Source organism: Alexandromys fortis, unplaced genomic scaffold (genome assembly GCF_014885135.2).
Source record: "Alexandromys fortis isolate MF-2015 unplaced genomic scaffold, M_Fortis_MF-2015_v1.1 scaffold_120, whole genome shotgun sequence".
Lineage (NCBI taxonomy): Eukaryota > Metazoa > Chordata > Mammalia > Rodentia > Cricetidae > Alexandromys > Alexandromys fortis.
In genome coordinates this window covers 106,980-130,282 of record NW_026067999.1, presented here as the reverse complement: position 1 = coordinate 130,282, position 23,303 = coordinate 106,980, and the positions used below count along the sequence as shown (strand labels likewise).

The 23,303-nt window shown below is 35.6% G+C and overlaps 1 protein-coding gene across 7 annotated transcripts in view; it reads right to left on the bottom strand.

Annotated features, from left to right (window-relative positions):
• Positions 1-4,013: 4,013 nt before the first annotated feature.
• The window catches only part of Scml2 (Scm polycomb group protein like 2), a 90,093-nt gene continuing 70,803 nt past the window's right edge, over positions 4,014-23,303 (bottom strand). For 6 of the 7 annotated variants that reach the window (XM_050160644.1, XM_050160645.1, XM_050160639.1 and 3 more), the window contains 6 exons: positions 20,531-20,645; positions 17,152-17,355; positions 16,029-16,211; positions 13,756-13,869; positions 7,028-7,179; positions 4,014-5,629 (listed from right to left, as the gene is read on the bottom strand). In XM_050160644.1, coding sequence (XP_050016601.1) covers positions 5,501-5,629; positions 7,028-7,179; positions 13,756-13,869; positions 16,029-16,211; positions 17,152-17,355; positions 20,531-20,645 — 897 coding nt within the window. In that variant the 3' untranslated portion in view covers positions 4,014-5,500. The remainder of the gene's footprint in view (positions 5,630-7,027; positions 7,180-13,755; positions 13,870-16,028; positions 16,212-17,151; positions 17,356-20,530; positions 20,646-23,303) is intronic. The other variant, XM_050160646.1, reaches the window with a different exon arrangement.

Here is a 23,303-nt window from a genome sequence, read left to right as displayed (position 1 = left end):
AGGGAGGGGGAGAGGAGTGGGGGGAGGGGGAGAGGAGAGGGAGGAGGGGGGAAAAGGAAGACGGGGAGGGAAATGGGAGGCAGGGAGGAGGCGGAAAAAATTTTTTTTCAATAAAAAATTATATTTAAAAAAAAAAAGAAAAATTCCCCAGACCCCCCCCCGCCAAAAAAAAAGAATTCACTTTAGTGGGAAAAGACAGTCAATGTACAACTAATCTTAGGATGCAAGGAAGGAAGTGTATCAGTTATATATCACCACATATTTGAGCCACAGAAGTATCCATATCCCAGTGACACATAATAATTGACATCAATAATTATGAAGATGACAGAATGCCTTTAGCTCAGTGTCATTTCTGTCAACAGCACAACTCAGTCTTAAGGTAGCAGCTTAACCACTCTCATGGCAGAATCAAATACACCTGAAATTTATTTATTGCCAGTGTTTAAAGATTCTAGTTGGATTGCTGTTCTTAAGATCCTTGTGCCCATTAGATAAACAAGGGTTCATGATGGGATGCAATATCAATTGTGGACAATATAAAAATACACAAGTTTAATGAAAATAAAGCAGAGGCTGGAAGGAGGCAGGTATACTGGTACACTGGAAGTGGAACAGGGAGATTTGATAGGTTTAAAGGAGGCATGTGTTGTGTTATTTGGATCAATAGCAGGTGAGACTATTTACAAAAGATCCATTTCCTCATTTTCTTGGTCAGACACTGTTACAGTGAGGAGTGGCCCCCTGACCAAATTCCACAGCAATAGAAAAAAAGGTGACAAAGGAGCCCAGGGCCCACGAAAATTATGGATCACAATGTGGAACCTGAGATTCCAAATCATTATAAAGGATAGGCTACTTTAAAAGTAAGAAAAGCTACAGAGGTACAGGGATATAGCACTGTTGTGGAATATTAGTTGATGATGTGTTGCTACATTTGTTTATGCTGTGGCGCATTTGTTTAATGATGTAAAGATTCAGACACAGAATAAGAAGGAAAGAAAAGAGATATAGAAATAGAGAAAGTTGTAAAAGTCCAGAGGCAAAAGGTAGATGGGATAATTTAAGAAAAGCAGGCTACAAATAGGCCATGCTAAGGCTGAACATGCAAAAGAAAAGGTTAAGTCTCCATGTGATTATTTGGGAACTTGGTGGCAGTCAAAGAGTAAAAATAAAACAAACAAAAAACCCCAAACCAACAACATTTTGGTATTCCACCGTGGGCCCCATATTTCCACCTAGGGACTGAGAAAGCTTAAAAAAAAAAAAAACACCAAACAGCAAAAAACAGATACAGCGTCTTTAAGAGCAAGCCCTTGAGCAGCAAGTACATTAAATAAAAGCAAAGCAAAGCAAAACAAAACAACAAAAAAAGCTAAATTAAAAAAAAATGCCGGCCACAGTGCAAAGCATCAGCATTTCGGATATGGGGGGTTAAATGCAGTTCCTGGTCAAAGGAACCTCCAACTAGGCTTTAGGCTTGGCTTTCGTGACCAGAGAAGCAGGCACAGCCACCCACCCAAGTCACACTGAGGTCCTAGACACACCACTTAGCAGTTTAAAGGTTTATTCCATCAAAAGAGTCTAAAAGATATGCAGTAAAAGAGGTCCAGATGGAAAATCTTCTTTAAAAGGTGTTTAATAATATGCATAGGCTTAAAAAATGAGGAAGGGGTGTCCAGGGAGATGTCCCCAGCTAGTACCTTGAGCAACTGAGGAGAGGGAACCTGAAATGGCCCTATCCTATAGCCATACTGATGAATATCTTGCATATCACCTTAGAACCTTCATCTGGCGATGGATCGAGATAGAGACAGAGACCCAAATTGGAGCACCGGACTGAGCTCTTAAGATCCAAATGAGGAGCAGAAGGAGGGAGAACATGAGCAAGGAAGTCAGGACCAAGAGGGGTGCACCCACCCACTGTGACAGTGGAACTGATCTATTGGGAGCTCACCAAACTGGCTTTGTGAGAACCTAGCCTGTTTGGATGCTCACCTTCCTGGTCCTGGATAGAAGTGGGAGGACCTTGGACTTCCCACAGGGCAGGGAATCTGGACTGCTCTTCATTCTCGAGAGGGATGGGGAATGGAGGAGGGGGAGGGAAATGGGAATTTTTTTTTGCAACAACTAAAAAAAAATAAAATAAACAAAAAAAATGAGAAAGGGTTAGAAAACATTGTCTAAAAGATGGCTCAGAGGTTAAGAGCACTGGCTGCTTTCAGAGGTCTGGAGTTCAATTCCCAGCAACCACATAGAGGCTCACAACCATCTGTAATGAGATCTGGTGCCCTCTTCTGGGGTGTGGGAATACATGTAGGCAAAACACTGTATGCATAATAAATAAATAAATAAATAAATAAATAAATAAATAAAATGTAAAAAAAATTGTTTAAAATAATAAAGTCTTTAAAGAGAATAAAAGCAATATTAAAAAAGCCACTTGAGATGGGAAATACACAGGGAATTGGTTTTGACTTTTCTGGTTGCTGATAAGCAAGACAGCTGCTAAGAGACATGGGATTGAAAGAGGGACTGATGAAATAAATCAGCCTATATATTTTAATAATGCTTTATCTTGGTGTTGGAGAGATGGCTCAGAGGTTAAGAGCATTGCCTGCTCTTCCAAAGGTCCTGAGTTCAATTCCCAGCCACATGGTGGCTCACAACCATCTGTAATGGGGTCTGGTGCCCTCTTCTGGCCATCAGGCATACACACAGACAGAATATTGTATACATAATAAATAAATATTAAAAAAAGCATGCTTTATCTTTGAAATGGAACTCTTCTACATGACTCCTGAGGGTATTTGTAGAGAAAAATGCTTTTTTATCTTTTTACATCTATTACTTCAACCGTTTTCTTTTATTCTAATTTACCTTGATAAATATACACAAATTTACTACTTTACTACTGTAAATATACAATGAATATTACATGTATCTACAATGTTGTACAACCATTAGTACTATCTAAATCCACAACTTTTCTTTCATTCCATACTGAAATTCTGGGCCAATGAAACAGTAACTTCCCATTCCCTTTTTAACGACCACCTGGTTACTTCTATTTCTGAATTTCATGTAAGTGGATTCATACAGTATTTGTCCTTGTGCCTGGCTTAATGTAATTCACCTGGCAGTATGTGTCAGAATTTCATTCATTTTAAAGAATAAATCACACACACTACACACACACACGCATACACAGTGTGTTTCATACTTCATTCATCTGATGATAAAGATTCATTTTTACCTTTAGACTGGAATACTTATATCCTAAGCATCGGATGCTGCTTTTTAAAAATTTTGCAATTTGATATATAACATAGTAACTGTTTTACACAGTAACTATATTTTAAATTTCACTAGCATATAAGGGCTCTAATGTCTCCAAATCCTCACTTTATCGTTTTATTTAAAAACAATATTAATACCAACTAATAAATATCTAAGCAGAGATTAATATAAGCACACTCATACAATTCTAGCACCACAGAGGCTGAAGCATTGTGAGTTCAAGGTCAGTTTAAGTTATATAGGTGAGACTGAAAATACTAAATGACTGGAGATATGGTTTAGTGATAGATCACTTTGGGTTTGACTCTTAGCACTCTCGAGAAAGATATCTTAAATGTTTACTGTTCATGTGAAATTCTAAAATACAAAGGAAGTAGAGGAAAGAAAGACTAATCTGATGGTGTATTCTGATGGCGAGCATTTGTGTATGTATATATTCTATCCCACATAGTTTCACATTGGGTCAGTTTCAGGGAACTTCATAAGATGTGACAGCTTCAGCCTGTAGAATGAGCCCCAGAAATTTCAACCTACTTCATTTACACAGAAAACTGCAAGTAAAATCTCTTCTGCGGTATGGAAAACAGGGTTTTACTTTTAAGTACAGTACTAAGTAGTTTCAAAGTCCTTTTTTACAAGACCAACAAGCCCGCATATTAATACACTGTGGAGAAGGTAAGTAAAATAAAATCTCAGACTCAGGTATTAATTGCTGTGCTTATTTAACTTTATTATATTCTTCAAATTTGAAGATAACAAAACATAGTATTATAAGCACCTGAGGACCACTCAACTAGACATAGCATCTTCATACAAACAATTTGTAAGAAGATCAACTTTAAGAATCTAGTTGTTCCAGAAATGACATAGGTGAAGTAATCTTTTATACATTTCTGCTGTTATATAGAACACATTTGGTATTCTTAAAGAGAAAATGGACATTCTTATCCTGGTGAACATTTTGTTGATATTTAGAACAAATGGCTAATACATGTATAACTGATTCTCACAGCTTATATGTATTACACCACTATATAAAGTAATAGCACGCAGTATCATTTTCCTTTGAAAGCTCTCATTTATAAAAATAGAGCCCCAATGTCAGAATTAATGTATTTTTAAAAATGTAGTAGAATTGATGGCTCAATAAGTAAATTAATTAGAAATATTGCATAGAATAAAGAGCTTCCCTATGTGGGAGCCAATCTAAGTAGAGTTTCTTAACACCTGAATAATAAGCTGAGAGCTACTGGGAATAGTAAAATGATGTACATATTTTTGATGGAATAAACATCTATATATAGGTCTTTATTACCTTTGTGGCAGTGTAAAGTGCCATAATAAATCAAAAAAATCAATTGTGTATTCTCACAAATATAGAATAGTATATAAATATGCTAAAGTATCCATATGAGTAAAAAAACACAAAATAAAATAATTTTTTAAAAATTGGACACAAATATTTTGGAAATAGACATGTCAGGATTGAATGTCTAATGTTTGAGCTTAGCAAAATTTCAGAAAATTATTAAATAGGTATAAAGTTTATCCAATTCCATCCAATCCACTCTTGTAGAATAAACATCTCCTCCACAAAAATTATTCACTTTAATCTATCCTAAAAATATCAAAGACTAGTAAGAACACTTTATGCAAGCTTATAAACTTGCTTTTTCCCCTTTGTATGAACAAATACACCACCAGGGCATGGAAAGAAAGGAAAATCATTTATATGGCTCTTTCCTTTCTAGTAGTAGTGTATCATGAACAGAAGACTGGGGAAGGAGATGAGAGCTTAAGTGCATCATTAAACTCTTTTGAGAGAAAATTGTCATGGTTTTGTAATAGAGATTATGTTGCTGGTATTTTCCCCTTTGGGGTTTAGCTATTTGGTTCTAGATATAAAAATTAATCCTAATAAAAGGTTTTCCTCTGTTTGCTACATGAAGTATACTTGTAAACACAATAAAAATAATTAAAGACATAAATAATAAATTGCCAGTTATAAGTATGCTAATAAAACATATTCAATGTCATTTAAAGAGTAAGAACATACTATCAATGTAATTGTACTACAATTTGATAAAATATTTTTATAAAAACCTTTCATAAAATACAAACTGATGAGAAGGAAATTACTTTTAAAGTAAAACATTTTAAGTATACCTGAGAATTGTCTCTAATCTAAATTTGCATATTTTCAATTATACTTTATTTCTTTAAGTTTTTCAATGTAGTAACATAGTTTTAATGCTGGTCCTAGTTTCAGCCCCATATACTTCATCATCAGTTCACTCTTCAGTAGTAGTAGAGCTTTTCCATCAATTTCCTATAGAGAGAAGAAAATTATAGTAAGAATCCTTCCATACTTTATACAGTATCGTACTATATATACATACATAGAAATACACATATATATGTATATATATATATTCATTCTCTGGATATATGTCTATGAAAACTAATAAAATTTGATTTGTACAATGGAGCATCATTTGACAATTTATAAACTTAATCTAATTTTTAAGAAAAAGGTTTAACCCTGTACTTTCAATATATGTTCTAAGTACCAAAGTATCTGACTTTACTGTGTACTGAACAAAATACTAGCACATATTTATGACAAATAGTTAAAGACTAAGAATAGTAGAAATGAATTTCATATGTTATTAACTTTCTGAAAAGGGAAAGAGTATGTCATTACCAATGAAAACTGTAAACATGCTTTACAGTTTCATCTTCATGTTGAAAGCTAATCAGCTGTCTGAAGCTAGTTAGGTGTTGAAACAAATACTGATTTACTTAAAATATTGAAGAGGGGCTCAGAAGGATTGCTCAGTCAGTAAAGCACTTGTGTTGAAAACATGAAGACTGGAGTTGGATGCCCAGAATCCATGTAAAAATGCCAGACATGGTGGCATGTACTTAAATTCCAGCAATGAAGAGGTAAAGACATGATAATCCCTGGGGTGCACTGGCCAATCAGTGTAACCTAGTTGATGAGCTCCCAGATTGCAATGAGAGACCTGTGTCAATGGAAGCTCGATAGCCTTCCTGAAGATGATACCTGAGATTGTCCTCTGGCTCCCATAAGACATATACACATGTGCATTTGCACCTGCACACACATGTGTACACACACACGCGCGCATAAAATAGTGTACACCAGACATTAAACCAATGATTTTATATTAGAAAATGTTGTGAACACATTGCTTAACAGTCACAAGAAATCCTTTTAAAATTTTTTATTATTGTAAGTATACAATTTATGTCATAAAAGCCTATTATTTGTTATTCAAATTATAATGAAGTTGCTGTTTTCACAGGGTATCACGAGAAGGCCACCCTGGTATATGCTGTGAGCCAACCCCTCCTACTCGTGGTCCTAGAATAGAACAGGGAGCAGGTTGGGGGGGAGGGTTCTTGTATTTGTCATTACAAGAAGGGGTGGTCTACATGAGAGTGGCAATCCTATAATACCACCTCTTGAAAACCTGAGGTTGTTTAGTGTACGAGATTCTTAGATACCCATTTACAGAACAGTCAGTTAACCTACCATTTAAGGCCTGAATGTTGGGCAAAGCAATCCTTCTTACAAATGAAAAAGATCAGTTGATATGGTTCCCCCACCATCCATACAACTCAGCAGCAAACTGAAAGGCCTGCACAGAGGTCATTCAAAGGCATAAGGGCAGCAGGAAAACCGGATCAAAAGATACGTTACATGTTGCCTGAAGAGGTCGGCGAGGGGGCCTGCTATGTGAGGATCTGTATGTTTCATAAACTGTATCACTTCATCCACAGACCAGGTTGAAGGGTCCTTACAGAAGCCTTGTTTCAGGACACTGGGGTCAGGTACAGCTATATAACTTGAAGCTTCAATGGGAGGGGAAAAAAAACAAATCATACTTGACCTGATCATAATCCTGAAAGAAGAGACGTTAGGTAAAAGTAATGGTCTCACTCCTGGAACCTTCTCTTCAGTACCTAATTAAGGACTTAAGACTCCATCTGTAAAATCTCCTGAGAGCCTTAACGAAGATGATCTGCGGAGTGCTGCACAGAGTATGTCACTGGACCTCCCCAAAGAGCAGAACAGCTTTACACTAGAAAGTACAAAGCTTCCATGGTCATGAAACACGTGTAGCAATCCAAGGCTTCTTAGGTCACAAGCAACTATAGGAAAAGGTGCTCCTTGAATTGGGATAAACTGAGCTAACTCAGTACTGTCTTCTTTGAACAGATCCAACAAACTTCGCACAAGCTGCTCTTTTAATGTCTTTTTCTTCTAAATTGACTTTATTTTGTTAAATATGATAGGGCCTTTCAAGTTTACAGGTTTATAATCCCTTATATATTTTTCAATTTTAATTAATATATTTCAGCAATCCCATTATGTTTGAGAAAGAGATTAGTTATTGGAACCATTCTCCTCAATTCAGTATGGTCATTTTTAGCATCACTTTTACACTTTATAGATTCTCATCTCTGGCTTAAATGTTAATCTCAATTTTAAAGAATACAAAATTATTTCCTTCCCAGCTCTGTCACAAAGTAGCTTTAGTAGTATTTTTATTTGACCCCTCTTTCATGATTCACTGTCTAGAAATAGATATTTTGATTAGACATTTACTAAAAAGGCAACAAGACAAAACACAACTAAGGTATTCATCTGATGAGGTTCAGGTTTTAGAGGTGTTGTTCACTAAGTTGTGTAGAAATTTGTGTTCCAATACTGATTAACTTAAGGAGAATGCTCAACTTCCTACTGAGTGTGTGATGATAAAGAAGGTTTTGAACTTTTCTAGGAAAAATCTGTTGATATTTCTAGGTATGAACTAGTCAAATGTATATAATTTGTTTCCTATCATCCAGGTCATGGCAAATATATTAATGCTTTGAGTATTTACTCCAAGAAGTATAAACAATAAAGAAAATGTGTTCAAAATTATAATGATTTTCTGTGAGTAGTTCTACTTTTTCTTTTCTTTACAAAACCACAACTGTAAAGTAAAATAAATATCTACTAAAATATATCCTAGCCTTAAAATTTCAGAAAACAAAAATTTGCTGGACTTCATTAATCCAGGTAAAACCGGTGATAATGTAGCTGGGAGTTTCCAACATTTGATACTGTAAGATGATGTCTTCTACAAATCTGTTGGGCTATATTCTCTAATATCCTGGCACACTTGTGACCCATGAGCCCCAGGCTGGACAAGTCTACAAACAATGCTGTACCTTTTGGGAATCAGGACAATTAGAAGTTATCTTTTACTCAACAATGCCATAAATATTAAAATATTTACAAGGTTAATTATATTTCTAAATCTAGGTTTTAAAAAGGTTTCTGTCATCAGAATCTGGTATAGTTATGCCTTGCATAACATGTAACTACTTTACAGCTAGACTGTATGAAAAGGTATGATTTCCAGCATAAAATTAAATTCAAATTAAGATAAGACTATAAGATCTTCTGTTTTCACTCTATTACTGAAACAAAATTGAGGATGCATCTTCAAAATGATTAGAGGTGGTTCTAACCTCTGATCATTACATGACTACTACTCAAATATGAAACAAACTAATCATAAGAAAACAAAGTTCAGGTATATTTTTCCTGCCTTTATAGATTGGGATATCAATAAATATACGTGAAATAAAGTGATTTAATTTCTCCTGATTATCATGGAATTTCTTTATAATGTAAAGGTGAAAATTTTTCTTTTATTCAAATAATGAGAGAGTAATACAATAAGAGTTGTGTCAGCAACAGTGATAAATGAAGCTTAAACTAATAGACCTGAAAGAAAATAATGACACATCTAGATAGCTTTGAAATGAAATGGTTATCTTTTCTCTAGAGGTGCAGGCAATCAGTGTCTGAATTCAAGAATTGGCCTAGCCACGTTTTTGCCAAGTGACTTCTGAGATTCTATTTCACTGAAAGTGTTTACTAGTAGCTATTCTTCAAGGAATTTTAAAAATTAAAAATTATGTCTATGAAGCCATATAAAATACATGCCTGGCACATAATGTCACATGATGATGACGACTTATTTCTAACATCACAAAGTATTAATAACCAATATCATTACTATTTATCTCTCCATTCCTAGGATTGTCAGTAGCATTACTCAAACATCTGGAAGTCAGATAACTAGCATTAGAAATTTTAAAATCAGAAAATTTTACAACCTTTTACTAAGAAAGCCTTTTTCACAAGTTGATATTTAGTGAACTTAGAATTAACATTTCATATAAGTTCTTATGGATTAAATATCCATTTTTAGACCTTTGGTAAACAATATCACTTTAAAAACAAACAATCACTACAGGAGGTGGGGTAGGATAGAAGGGACAACATTAAATGTGTCATAGATGTGTACAGTGAGGTTGCTCATAGATAACATTCATGTCAAAAAAAAAAAAAACCCAACGAGGTCACTTGCTTTCTATGTTCTTTACTCTTCAACACAGCCTAAAGAAAATGGACAGAACACTTTTTATCTCCGTCACTCTTAGTCCTTAAAAGATTAAGTAGTAGCAGCAGGAAATTCTGTGTAATATTTTTCTTTTTAAAGAAGATGCCAGCTTTTCTTGGCAGATCTAAGAGAATGACAGCGGATGTGGTGATTAGGGAAATGATGTGGTTACAGGAACAGGGATGCCAGAGACCTGATCCAAGAGCCACACACAGGCTGGTACCAGGAAAGGTCTCAACAGATCACATCACATCAGAAACAAGGAGAAGAAATGTGTCCTTCTTGGCCGAAAGAGCCATGAGAGGTTTAAGAGTTCTCATAGCACTTCAGGAATTGTCTACACCTGCTTGAGAACCACTAATCAGAGAAGTCTCTGTCTAATAGGGCTGGTGATCCAAAGTCCCAGAGACAGTTCTGTGATGCTCTGAGGACAGGAATAGCCACAACAGCATTGCCCCTGGCAATGTGGAAGAGAGACCATGACCTCTCTAATTTTGGCATTTCAAGAGGTGATCAGGTGGTATGGTAAGGTACGGAATCCTCAAGGAAAAAGATAAACACACTGACTGGGAAACACTATTCTTGAATATACCTTCATTTTTCTTTTTCCATTAGTATTTAATGTGCTTATAAGGTAGATGACTTTTTCATAACTATAGATGTACTTGATGTATCTGACACAATCTCAGAAACTCTCTTGGAGACTGAAGTATATGCAGGATACAAGGAATCACCTATTGATGAATTCTCAAAAGTTTCAAGAAAACTTTTCATTTTAGACATGTCATGTCCCTCAGAAGATATTACTATATGGGGGAAAAGAGATTATCTTCAACAGCTCAAATTCTATTAGAAGGATATCTTACTTTTCCATTGCCATGATAAGACACCATGACAAAGGCAAAAAAAATACAAAACAAAACAAAAAACATTTAATCTGGGAGCTCATGGTTCAAGAGAGAGTTGGTGACCATCAAGATGGGGGACATGGGAATAGGCAGGCAGGCATGGTGCTGTAGCAGTATTTAGGGCTGAGAGCTTACATCTGATACGTTAGCGAGAGGGAGAGAGAGAGAGAGAGAGAGAGAGAGAGAGAGAGAGAGAGAGAGAGAGAGAGAGAGAGTGAGTCAACCATTGGGACTGTGTAGGCTTTTATAACCTCAACTCCGTCCTTCAGCAACCTATCTTCTCTATAAAGGTCACACCTCCTAATCTTTCTCAAAGAGCTCCAGCAACTGGGGACAAAATATTCAACTCTATAAGCCTTTGGGTTCCATTCTCATTCTGCCACATTCCAGTCCATGGTCCCCATAGGCTTGCAGCAATATCATAAGGCAGAATATTTTTGATTCAACTTCAAAGGTCTCAACAGTCTTTCAACAATGAAACTATGTAAAAATCCAAAGTCTCTTTTGAGGTTTGAGGCAGTTTCTTAACTGTGAGCCCCTGTAAAAATAAAAGTAAATTATATATACCTAACATGCAATGGCACAGAATACACATTACAATTCCAAAAGGGAGGAATAGGGCCATAATGATGAAATACTAGACCAAAGCAAGACTAAAACCTAGCAGGGCATCCACCAAATCCTGGAGATCTATGTCGGATTGTCAAAGGGCTTAGATGGCTCTGCCCTTCCAGCTTTGCTGACTGCAACACATTTGTCTCTTGAACGGGTTCCACTCACTGTATGCAGCTTTCCTTGACAGGTATCCTACAGCTCTGTCATCTCCAACATCCTGGGGTCTCCAATACAAATCCAGCCTTCACTTTCACAGCTTCATGCAATGGCCTCTCTGGGCCTGCATGCAGAGACTTCCCTGCAACACTCCTTTCTTTAATTGTGTAGGAAGATTCCACAACCCCTTTATTTTTGTATCCTTCTTGACTCTAAAGCCAGACCATGGCTGCCAAGTTCTGTTGCAGGATCAGGATGAAACCGGGCTCCTTCCTTGAAATATTTACATAAGCTTTGATGTGTTGTTGCTCTTTAGGAACAGATAATACCTTAGGCCTTTTCACAAGTTGTAGAATTAGTTGGGTGGGATCTTACCCTGAGGTCACCATTCCATTTATTCCATTTCTCCTTATCTCTTTCAGCACAAACCAAGGCTCTAGCATAAAATTTTCCTGTTGGTCTTTTTCTCCTCAAACTGTGTATTTTGAAAAAGCCAAATGGAAACCTACTTATACAAGCTTCCTAACACACACACACACACACACACACAAAATGTGTTATATATGTATATATATATGCACACACACACATATATATATGCAAAAAATTCAAATGGGGCCTCTCACAGACATGATAATCTATCAAAACTCAGTGCGAGGAACATGTTACTTCTTTTGAAATGGATGGTCAGTGGGGCTTCATAGACCAGTAAATATAAGCAGGGTTATTACCATTGTTCTTGGTTACCCCGCAGAACCTAAGGTCAGGTTATGAGGTCACATAAGACCCTATTTGCTAAAGATACCACATAGAACATAGAGAAATCAAGCTGTTCTGACCTATAAGCTACTGGCTAGCTTTCATTGTGCTGGGTGGTGCTGGGCACTCTCTTAAGGGAGAAAAGTAATCAACAGTCCTACCAAGGTATGAACCCTACAAACTATTACAATTATGGTCTGTCAAGACATATTTACTGTTACTATAGTGGTATGAATGCTATGGAAGTAACCAATCACTTAATGATCGTATTGTATTATTGTATTTAAGGCCTTCTTCAGAAGATTGAACTCATGCTTGGCATGTTAATGAGGCCAAGGACCTGAGTATAGGTTACAAGTCCTAGAGTACTTTTTCTGCTAAAAGTACACAGTACTAAACTAACTCCTAGAGATTTATACACAGATAAGTGTATCTCTCAACTCTCCTCAGAGAAGATCCTTTTTGCAGCAGAGAGCTATATCATACTGTGACCGCAAGGCTAGTAATCATCTCATAAGAGGGGGCAGAAAGATTATGAGAGCCAGAGGCAGTGAATAGCTACAACAAAATATTTTCTAGATACAATTTGGCAACTGCATATATAAACTAACATCTGTGACTTCATGTACAAGATCAAATCAGAAAAAAATTTCAGCATGGATATGAAAGGGGCTTAGGACATCTCACCCCTAGCCAAGGAACTACTAACAACTGATTGCTACTGAGAGAGGGAGAGTCAGTTTTCTTCAGGGATGCTCCAGTAGATAGTCCTGTATGTATGCACATAATAGCAGAACTATGTGGACTCTGTGGGTTGAAATAATAACAACAGCAGAGGGAGTGAATCCATGAAATTGGGAGGAAATTGTGGTGTAGGTGTAGAGGAGTAGTTAGAGGGGAGAGAATGAGGTGAGGCTTGATTAAAATACATTACATACATGTATGTAATTCTTAATCAAGAAAAATAGCTTATTTCCAATAATAGATCACTTAGTGTTCTATTGAATGGCAAGCTTCTAACACAAAATACATGGACAACTAACTCTTTTTCATCATACAAATTAATGGACACTCATAAAATCCACATTGATTCTAGGCAATCATCTATGTTTTATATGGTAATTTAGTAGATCTTTCCATTCTTGCAACCAAAGCTGTAAACTTCTAAAAAACATTTCTTCTTAGGAGCACAATTCTTGAGAAATATTCCTTATGACCACACTGTTATTTTCTCATATTTGCTTTCACTGGAGAAAGCATATTAGCTTTTCTCTCACTGATTTTCCTGGTTATAAGCAATGCAAAGCAGAATGTATAGTGCTACTCTAAGTCTTTTTAACCCAGGGAAAAATGACAGAAGTATTATTTCTGAAAGGAATACAGTGCTCAGTGACCAAAGTAATAATGTAATTGTCAAGCATGGGTGAATTTAACTCCCTACCCTCAAAACCATCACACCAAGAGCATACATAGGTGGTGACTGAGGGACTGACTTTCTCAATTCTGGTGTGTGTGTGAATGCCATTTACCTTTAGAGGCTCGCCTACTCTTTCTGGGAACCTTTGATGAGACTGGAGCAAAAGTTAGAGGTCGCTGAGAACATCGTTTGAGTCTTCTACTTTCCTTTAGTTCCTCATTTAGTGCTTTAAAAAAAAAGGTACATGTTATAATTGCTGTAGTCAGGTATTTTTGTATTATCTGTATGAAGTACTTCTGCATCAAAGTAATTTGCAGACTATGACTTCAACAACAGTGTCAATTATTTGACTATAATAACAGGTTCACTGTATCCTATTATGTATTTCTATTGAAATACTGTATTAGAGTTGGATTGGAGAGATGGCTCAGAAGTTAAGAGCCTATCAAAGCACTGAAGACCAGATCCCAGCACCCACATCAGGCAGCTTACAAAGCCTGTAAACTCCGAGAGATCTGATTCACCCTTCTGCGTTTTGTGAGCACTTTAATGCACACACATACATAAATAAATTCTTGTGTTCAGCAGGACGGTGGGGGGGTGCATGCTTTAAATTCTAGCACTCAGGAGGTAGAGGCAGGTGAATCTCTGTGAGTTTGAGGCCAGTTAAGTCTACAGATCAAGTTTCAGAACAGGCTACAAAGCTATACAGAGTAACCCTGTCTCGAAAAAAAAATCTTGTGTTTGTATATGTGTGTATTTTGAATAATTCAGAAGCATTTAGAGAAAGATATGTCTAAATTTTATTTATCCTGTGGTCACATACCAGGCAAACACTCTACCACTGAGCTATGTCCCCTACTTACTTTCTATTGTGATACAGGGTCTTACTAAACTGTCTAAGCTAGGCTTGAAATTTATCTCACATAGGCCTTAGACTGCTTCAAAATCTCCAGTAGTTGAGATTACAGGTCTATGTCAACAGACATGGCTGTACATATTTCCTCATAATTCAGAAAGTAACCACTTTGTAGAAAGGCAAACTGAGAATCAGGGAGGTTCAGTACTTTGTCCATAAAGTATAATTCTAATTAACAGCAAGCCTTGGATTAAAATTTAGATTTGCCAAACTTCATGTCCTTATAGTGCACAGGTTACACAGTCAGCACTGGAACCCAGATTTGATAAATTCTAACACCTTATGACAATGACTATTGTACTTTCATGTAAGGACTTTCTGTATCCTAACTTTATTTCAAGGGATTCACTAGGCAGTTATACCAGCATGGAGAAACCATAAAGGGGACTCCAATTAGGAGATCACTTTACTAAGCCAGAAAAGGGGTGGGCAATAGGGTTCTAAATGGGATGAGGGTTGTGGCAAGAAAATGGGAGAGAAAGGAATAGAGAGGAGACACTTCACTAAAACAGAGGTGACAAAGTTTATGAGGAAAAATTGAGAATAATCAGAAAGGACTGAAAATGAGTAACTGGAGATGATACCCCGGTTTTCTACCTGATTGGAATACACTAGACTTAAACACATTGAGACTATCATGGTATTCTAGTTCCAGAATTGACAGCATTTGACAAGAAGACAATGCAGCTTTAATACTGGGACTTACAACTACTCTTGTGACATACATAAACTTCTACTATAACCAGAATATGGCTACTTGTCAATAGTTATATGAAAGAGCAACAAACATCCAAAAAATGGACAAAAAGCTCAAACAATCTTTTCACTGTAGAGATTAGAAACAAGAATATCACCTGTGGTTCTATAGGACAACATTGCACTCATCTTTTTATTTAGTCAGCAGTTTGAGAGTCTATGGAAGACAGGTTAATTGTAGCTAATTTTGAGAAAATCATTCTTTATTATCTATGGGCTCAATAGTCTTTGCTACTTTCTTTAGATTAAGGTCAATAATGTTAAAGCCATACCTCAACCTAACAGAATATGTCAAATATCAACTATTCATAAAAAAGCAAAAAATAGCACACTGGCTTTGATTCTCAAGTTTACTAGGAATACAGTTAAGAAATTAGTTTCTCACTTTAAGTGAAGAAGGTATAATTATATACTACACATTTTTCATTAGTTCAATGTGGCAAAATGTTTGATGATGACATAAAGGAAACTCTGAAATACTCAGATTCTCAAGTATAAAATGCAAAATAAAAGCATAGTAGGGGTCAGCAGATAAAGACACTTGCTACGTAATCCTGGTGATCTGAGTTCAATTCCTGGAATTCATGCAAAGATGGAAGGAGAGAACTGACTCTAAAAACTTATTCTCAGGCCTCCATATGTGCACTGCTCCCAACATCCCCTCCCCACTTTCTTAGATATATAGTATACAAAATTTTTATTTTTCTTACCTGGTTTGTTTTGATCAAGGTCTGTAGTAGAGGTAGGAATATGAGCCTTGGGTTTAAAAGGCTGGCTACTCAAAAACTTATCGCACTGCATGCTGCGGCAGAAATTTTCAAGAAAGCGAAGCGCAAATGATGCACTATTCACTGGAGGGAGCTGAACACTATGAACTTTCTCATCAAAGAAGGCTATGGGGCGGGGAGGTAAGGTCAGTCATCAGTCATCTCATAGACAGATGAGAAATAAATAACAAAAGAAATCAATTCAGGAAATGTACTTTAAAGCTTACTTTCTGGGTTTTAAAATTTAAAAAGGAATTGATAAAAATCCTATTAAGTATATATAAATAGTGCAACAGAAATGGCTTGGTTTACAGTAACCCTTCTACATCCCATGAGTACAAATGTTATGATATCTGTTTATAGAATCATGATAGACAATAACTACAAATTACTTCTCTCCTATTCTATTTTTCCTTTCAAATTTTTTTTTATGGTGCTGAGCACTAAATTCAAGGCCTTGTGCCTGGAAGGCAAGCATACTATCCCTGAGCTATAATCCTTAGCCTTTTCATTTTATCTTAAGAAGATTTTCTTTTGAGTCACATTATTCTTTAAAGCTTATTAGAAATTTTTCAAAAAAATAAAACATTTTAATAGCCAAAGTACTATGCTTAAAAATCTAGCTTAGCAAGCATGTACAAGAAAAAAAAATCAGTATCTTTTACTTAAACTTATAGTACTACGCTGACTACTACCTATTTTGTTTTCTGTTTGTTTGTGTGAAACAGGGTATCAATATATAGCATTGGCTGACCTGGTACTTTACTTATAGCCCAGAGCGCCCTTGAAGTCACAATAGTCCTCTGTTTCAGACTTCTGAGTACAAGGAGAATTGGTATGTGCCACAATACCTGGCTCTTATCTGTCTGCTTTGATAAAAGTAAACTTTCCAAATGAGATTTAAAATTTTATAAGTATATAACCACTATACTTATTCTATTACATCAGTATAATAAAGTGCTATAGTAGAATATAAATATTATAAATAATTGCTATGCAATAATAGTTTGCTTCTCTAAAACTCAAATCAAATTTAGAACACATATAAAGAATTCGATTAATATACCAGTTATTACTTCTCCTCCTCGATTATCTGGCTTAATAAATAAAAACACAGTCTTGGAATCAATGGCACAATCCACACAGGCCTGTACAACCCGCCGGAGAATCACATTCACAGGACCTGGGCCAAAATGGTCAGGCAGCTGCTGAACTTTCTGTGGATTCAGGTAGGGGCCACAATCTCCATGTTTATTTATATAGACACAGACTTGAGGAGAAAAAAAGTATATAAAAATGAGATGAATTAAAACAAATTTTCTGAAAATATTACATAATTGTCATATCCTACTAGTGATTTCACTTAATGGAAACATAATAGTTCATATCATTGGCCATTTCTGAAAACATGCAGGTAGATATATTTTCATAATTACATAAAGATATTGAACATGCAAATTGTCCAAAAATAGCTTATGTAGCATTTATGACTTCTACTCAAGCTGATTATATAAAATATATGTTTGAGAAGACTTAAGGGCATCATATAATCATTCTTAATTTAGCATTGCAAGAAATGATACAAAATTAAAGAGTAGTTTCATGTTATTAAATTTTGATCTTTCCCCCTCCAACTCCTCCTAGCGCTTTCCCGCTTCTCTACCTGCCCAAATTCATTATACATGATATATAAATTTCCTTTGAAAATTGCTCATCCTTAATCATTGTAAATCACTGATAGTATACTTCAACTGCATTTTCTAAAGCAATAAAATGACTTATAGTATATATAATAGTAAGTTGTAATGACAAAGTTTGAATATGAAAATAAAAATTTCCTTCTATATATGACTAGGCTCACTGAGGGAATTTTTTTTTTTTGAATTTTCGAGACAGGGTTTCTCTGTAGCTTTTGGTTCCTGTCCTGGAACTAGCTCTTGTAGACCAGGCTGGCCTCGAACTCACAGAGATCCACCTGCCTCTGCTTCCCGAGTGCTGGGATTAAAGGCGTGCGCCACCACCGCCCGGCTACTGAGGGAAATTTTAAACCATGTTCTTTGTACTATAAAATCATATAGTACAGAAGTTTCTCATCTATAATCATGGTGTCAAGTGTAGATAATTTAAATTGACAAATGCAAATCAATGTATACTAGAAAATCATACAGGTTTATCAGTACTCAAACCATTTTAAACTTATTTTATACTGAAAAATTATATATACACTTATTTAGTATACTAAAAACTATACATGTCAATTTTACTGGGTTGAAATATGATAATTTGACTTGTACCAACTGTCAGAGGAAGGACAGCCTCTCTCACAAAAATGAAACAGTGATTCAAACCTAACCTAAGGTGATAATAGCACAGATACATTCAGAAAGTAAAGCAAAAGAAGGATTTCAATGTTTTATCATATTTCTGCTATACATGTTGATATCCCTTATAAGAAATCATTGGTACCAGAATAATTCAAACATGAGATAACTTGGGGGATGGAACATATGTCTGAGCATAAAATTCACGTATACTTCATAAAAACTTTATACACAAAGCCTGAGGTAGTTTGATATCATACTTTTGTGGCACTTGTGTTTTGATTGCAACTCATCATATGAAATCAGGTGATTTTTACTTGTGGTGTCATGTCAGTACTCAATAGATTCATTCTTGGATTAGATATTATCAACTTGTATTCATTTAGCTATTGTATTAAATATAATACACTATTTCTTATAAGAAATAAGAAATTAAGTGTGTTAAATGAACCTTTAAAAAACAAGTGGTATTGGACTGGAGAGATGGCTCAGTGGTTAAGAGCACTGGCTGCTCTTCCAGAGGTCCTGAGTTCAATTCCCAGCAACCACATGGTGGCTCACAACCATCTGTAATGAGATCTGGCGCCCTGGCATACATGGAGGCAGAATGTTGTATGCATAATAAATAAATCTAAAAAAAAAAAGAAAAAAAAGAATGACGTTGGCATTGCCCCCATTTAAAAAAAAACAAGTGGTATTTAAAAAATAATTTCCTTTAAGTGAGAAAAATGATAAGGAAGAGTTCAAGGAAAATAAGAGCATAAAGGTGGTAATTCAGGATATAAAAGAATAGGACATACTTTTAAAACACTAAAGGGATGCCAGAGAGATAGCTCAAGAGCACTGGGTGTTGTTTCCAGAGGGCGTGGGTTTGCTTGCCAGCACACACATGTCAGTTACGACTGTCTGTTGTGGCAATATTTTGTTTGTACTACCACGAGGGGTGCACCCACCCACGGAGACAGTAGGGCTGACCTATTGGGAGCTCACCAAGGCCAGCTGGACTGTGACTGAAAAAGCATGGGATAAAACCGGACTCTCTGATCATGGCGAACAATGAGGGCTGCTGAGAAGCCAAGGACAATGGCACGGGGTTTTGATCCTATTTCATGTTCTGGCTTGGTGGGAGCCTAGCCAGTTTGGACGTTCACCTTCCTAGACCTGGACGGAGGGGGGAGGACCTTGGACTTTCCACAGGGCAGGGAACCCTGACTGCTCTTTGGACTGGAGAGGGAAGGGGAGGGGTGGGGGGAGGGGGAGAGGAGTGGGGAGAGGGGGAGGGAAATGGGAGGCTGGGAGGAGGCAGAAACTTTTTTCCCTCAATAAAAAATTTAAAAACAAACAAACAAACAAAAACAAATAAAGCTTGCCTGAGAATGAGAGTGCCAAGCAAGCCACTAGTTAGCCATAGAGGCAGGGTGGTGGCACACACCTTTATTTCCAGCAGTTGGGATACAGAGGCAGATGGATCTCTGTGAGTTCAAGACTATCCTCGGTTACACAAGACTGAATCAGTCTAAAAGAAAAATAGAGCCAAGCAGTGGTGTCTTACTCTGACTCTGGGTTTTTATTATTAAGACCAACTAGAAATCATATTACATCCTGTATCTCTCTAGTCCCAATGGATCTGACATTCTCTTCTGGGCACGAGGCAGATACATGGTTGCACAAATACAAATGTAGGCAAGACACTCATACATACAAAATAAAATGAAAGGAAAATTAAAATACAAAAAGATTAAGAAAATGTATATGGGATGATAAAAAAGGATTTGCTTTGTTCTGTGCTCTTTTCAACATACCAGAGAAGAATTTAATATCACCATGTCCTTTGACAGAAAAATTATTTTCAAAAGATATGAGTTATTTTGGAAAACACATATAATATGAAATGACAAAATACTTTGAAATAATAAGGATTTGATAATGACACAAATTCAAAATGTTGGATATTTACTTTCAGGTGACAGATTTACACAGGCTGGTTTTGCTTAACATCAAGCTGAACTATTAGTTTAACAAAATATATTAATATCTTACTCTTTTCCAGTACTTTAACAATACTCAAATCAATGCTGAATAAAATATGTAATGTTTATTACTGTTTTGAAAATACTAACTTACCTGTAGACATCACTATTTTAGATGGCCCCACAGGAGGCTTATTAGATGAAGATCTTCTAATTAGTGAACTGAGAGATGCTGTAGATGTAGAAGAAATAACTGGAATACATTTTTCCTGTTTAAAAAAAAAGGAACAAAGTATGCAGCTAATGTTCTCTTTTAAAAGCTTCCAGATTAGAAAACAAAAATGGGAGACATCACTGGATCACAAAAGCATCAGTTAAAAAAATGGTTGAAAACTTTCTGGGTACCAAGAACTGCAGTGATTTGCAAACTTAACTCAGGCCCACAAGCTATTCAGGTGCCAGAGAAAGAGACCAAAGTCTAGGTAGGATTCTGTATCCTATCTTCTGATGATACCTTAGTCAAATTAGTTGTGCAAAACCTGTTAACTTCAAAAAATTTCTGAGGTTCCTTGCAAGACATGATTTTTTTTTGGTTTTTCTGTTTTTCAAGAAAGGGTTCTCTGTAGCTTTGGAGCCTGTCCTGAAACTAGCTCTTGTAGCCCAGGCTGGCCTCAAACTCACAGAGATCCACCTGCCTCTGCCTTCTGAGGGCTGGGATTAAAGGCGTGTGGCATCACCATCAGGCAAGACATGCTTTGTAAATCACTGTTAATTCTATAAATCTCTTTTCCCATAAGCAAAAATAACCACAGAAAGGCAGAGGACCTTAGAAAGCAGCTGTTCATTCCTATTGGCTCTGGCCAGCAATAAACGTCATAAAATTGTAAATAATTTGGTGAAGACTGCTTGTTGCATGTAAGAGACAAATATCTCTTAGACACAGGTGAATATTACTAGTATTCTAATGATGTGAAATGTTGGGATTTTTCTAGAAGCTACTTTCAAACTGCTCTGCAGTGTCACAAAAGGTACTCCTGTGCCTAGAACAATTATGACAAAAGACAAAAGAGTAAAACAAAAGTATCATTTAAGGTTTCTGCAATATGCTTTAAATTAATGACTGTTATCTGGATTCGTAGTAATCTAGAAAATCATGTCAAGTAGTGAATTACAAATTTCAGTTTTCAAAATTCTGAACCCTTTGATGCAAGATAGTATGTTTAATACCAACCTGAATAAATACATTTATTTAGAAAATGTACTAACATATGTTTTTAAAAGTTTCTAAAATTAAATTTAATTAAATTTTATGTGCATGAATGTTCTGCCTGCATATATGTCTGTGGACCATTTGCATGCCTGGTGCCCAAAGAAGACAGAAGAGGGTGTTTGATATTTGGAACTGGTGCTACCAAAAGATGTGAGCTGTCATGTGAATGTTGGGAATCAAAACCAGGTCCTGCAGAAGAGTAGCCAAATGCTCTTAACCACTAAGCAGTATCTTTAGCCCCTGTGCTAAAATCTTAAATGAAGGAAGAAAATGACAATTAATAAAGGAATCTTTTAAGAATATTTTATGTAGCTCAAAAACTTCATCAGCTATTAAAACTGTGAACATCTTTATTTTTATTATGAAATAATGAAGTTAGATGATAGTGAACTGAAATGACAATTTTGAAAAAATACAAATTATGAATTATACTATTGTTCTTTATCTCTATCATTAAATGTTTACCAAAATACCTTTTCAAAATTATATTAGTGTTGATACTAGAAAATATAAGGATCAAAAGATATTATCACTAATATATGTAACTTTATGAGCAGCTGAAAATGTGTTTTCAGATGTATTTTAACTTTAAATTTCAAGCTTGACTTTTCTTAATTTTATTTCCCATTTTAAGAACATTATTGCTTTAGGAAAATCAGTATTTTTACAAATATTTCATACTGATTTTTATAAATATTAGATGTTTTAAAAAGAAATTGTGTAAATATTTTAAAAAAAACAAGATGACATTATTTTGTTCCATATGGAAAGTACTCATAGACACAAATGTTCTGCTGGTATCATATGGAAATACTAGATGTGTAAGATAATACTGCTGAGATATTTTTACCTCTATATTTAGAGTGCATGTCTTATGGATACTTATTTGAGTCTTTATAAAATTCCAGAATTAAATCTCTGTCATTTAACCAAGAATTTAATTCACTAATATTTAATGTAGTTATTATTATATTTGGGTCTGAGTAAACCATTTTATTATGAATTATCTGTTTCCTTTATTCTTTTTTTGTTGAGGTGGTTCCACTTATATTTTGAGGGGTTACTTGAATACTTAAAATTCCATCATAATTTCTTCCTTGGATTTTTAGGTACACATAATTCTTTACATTTTTTATATTATAACTAGAGGTTCATCATAACTTAGCATAATTTTCAAACAAAAATTCATAATGTATCATTTTGCACAAAATGTTGAAACTAAAATTATATTCAGGCTTTCATAATGTAAATTGTTTATGTAGTTATATATATATCTGTTATTATTATTATTATTATTATTATTATTATTATTATTATTATTATTATTATTATTTTTGGTTTTTCGAGACAGGGTTTCTCTGTGGCTTTGGAGCCTGTCCTGTAACTAGCTCTGTAGACCAGGCTGGTCTTGAACTCACAGAGATCCGCCTGCCTCTGCCTCCCAAGTGCTGGGATTAAAGGTGTGCGCCACCATCACCCAGCCTAAATGTATATGTTATATAAACTGTGCAGGACTAGAAATGATTATAAGAAAAACTTCTTCACTATTTTCCTGCCCACATCTATCCCTCCCTCTCTTCCTCCTGACTAATTACACATTAAGGAAATCTCAACTTGCTGTCTTTCTCAGTTTTTTTTTTTTTAAATTCTGTATGAG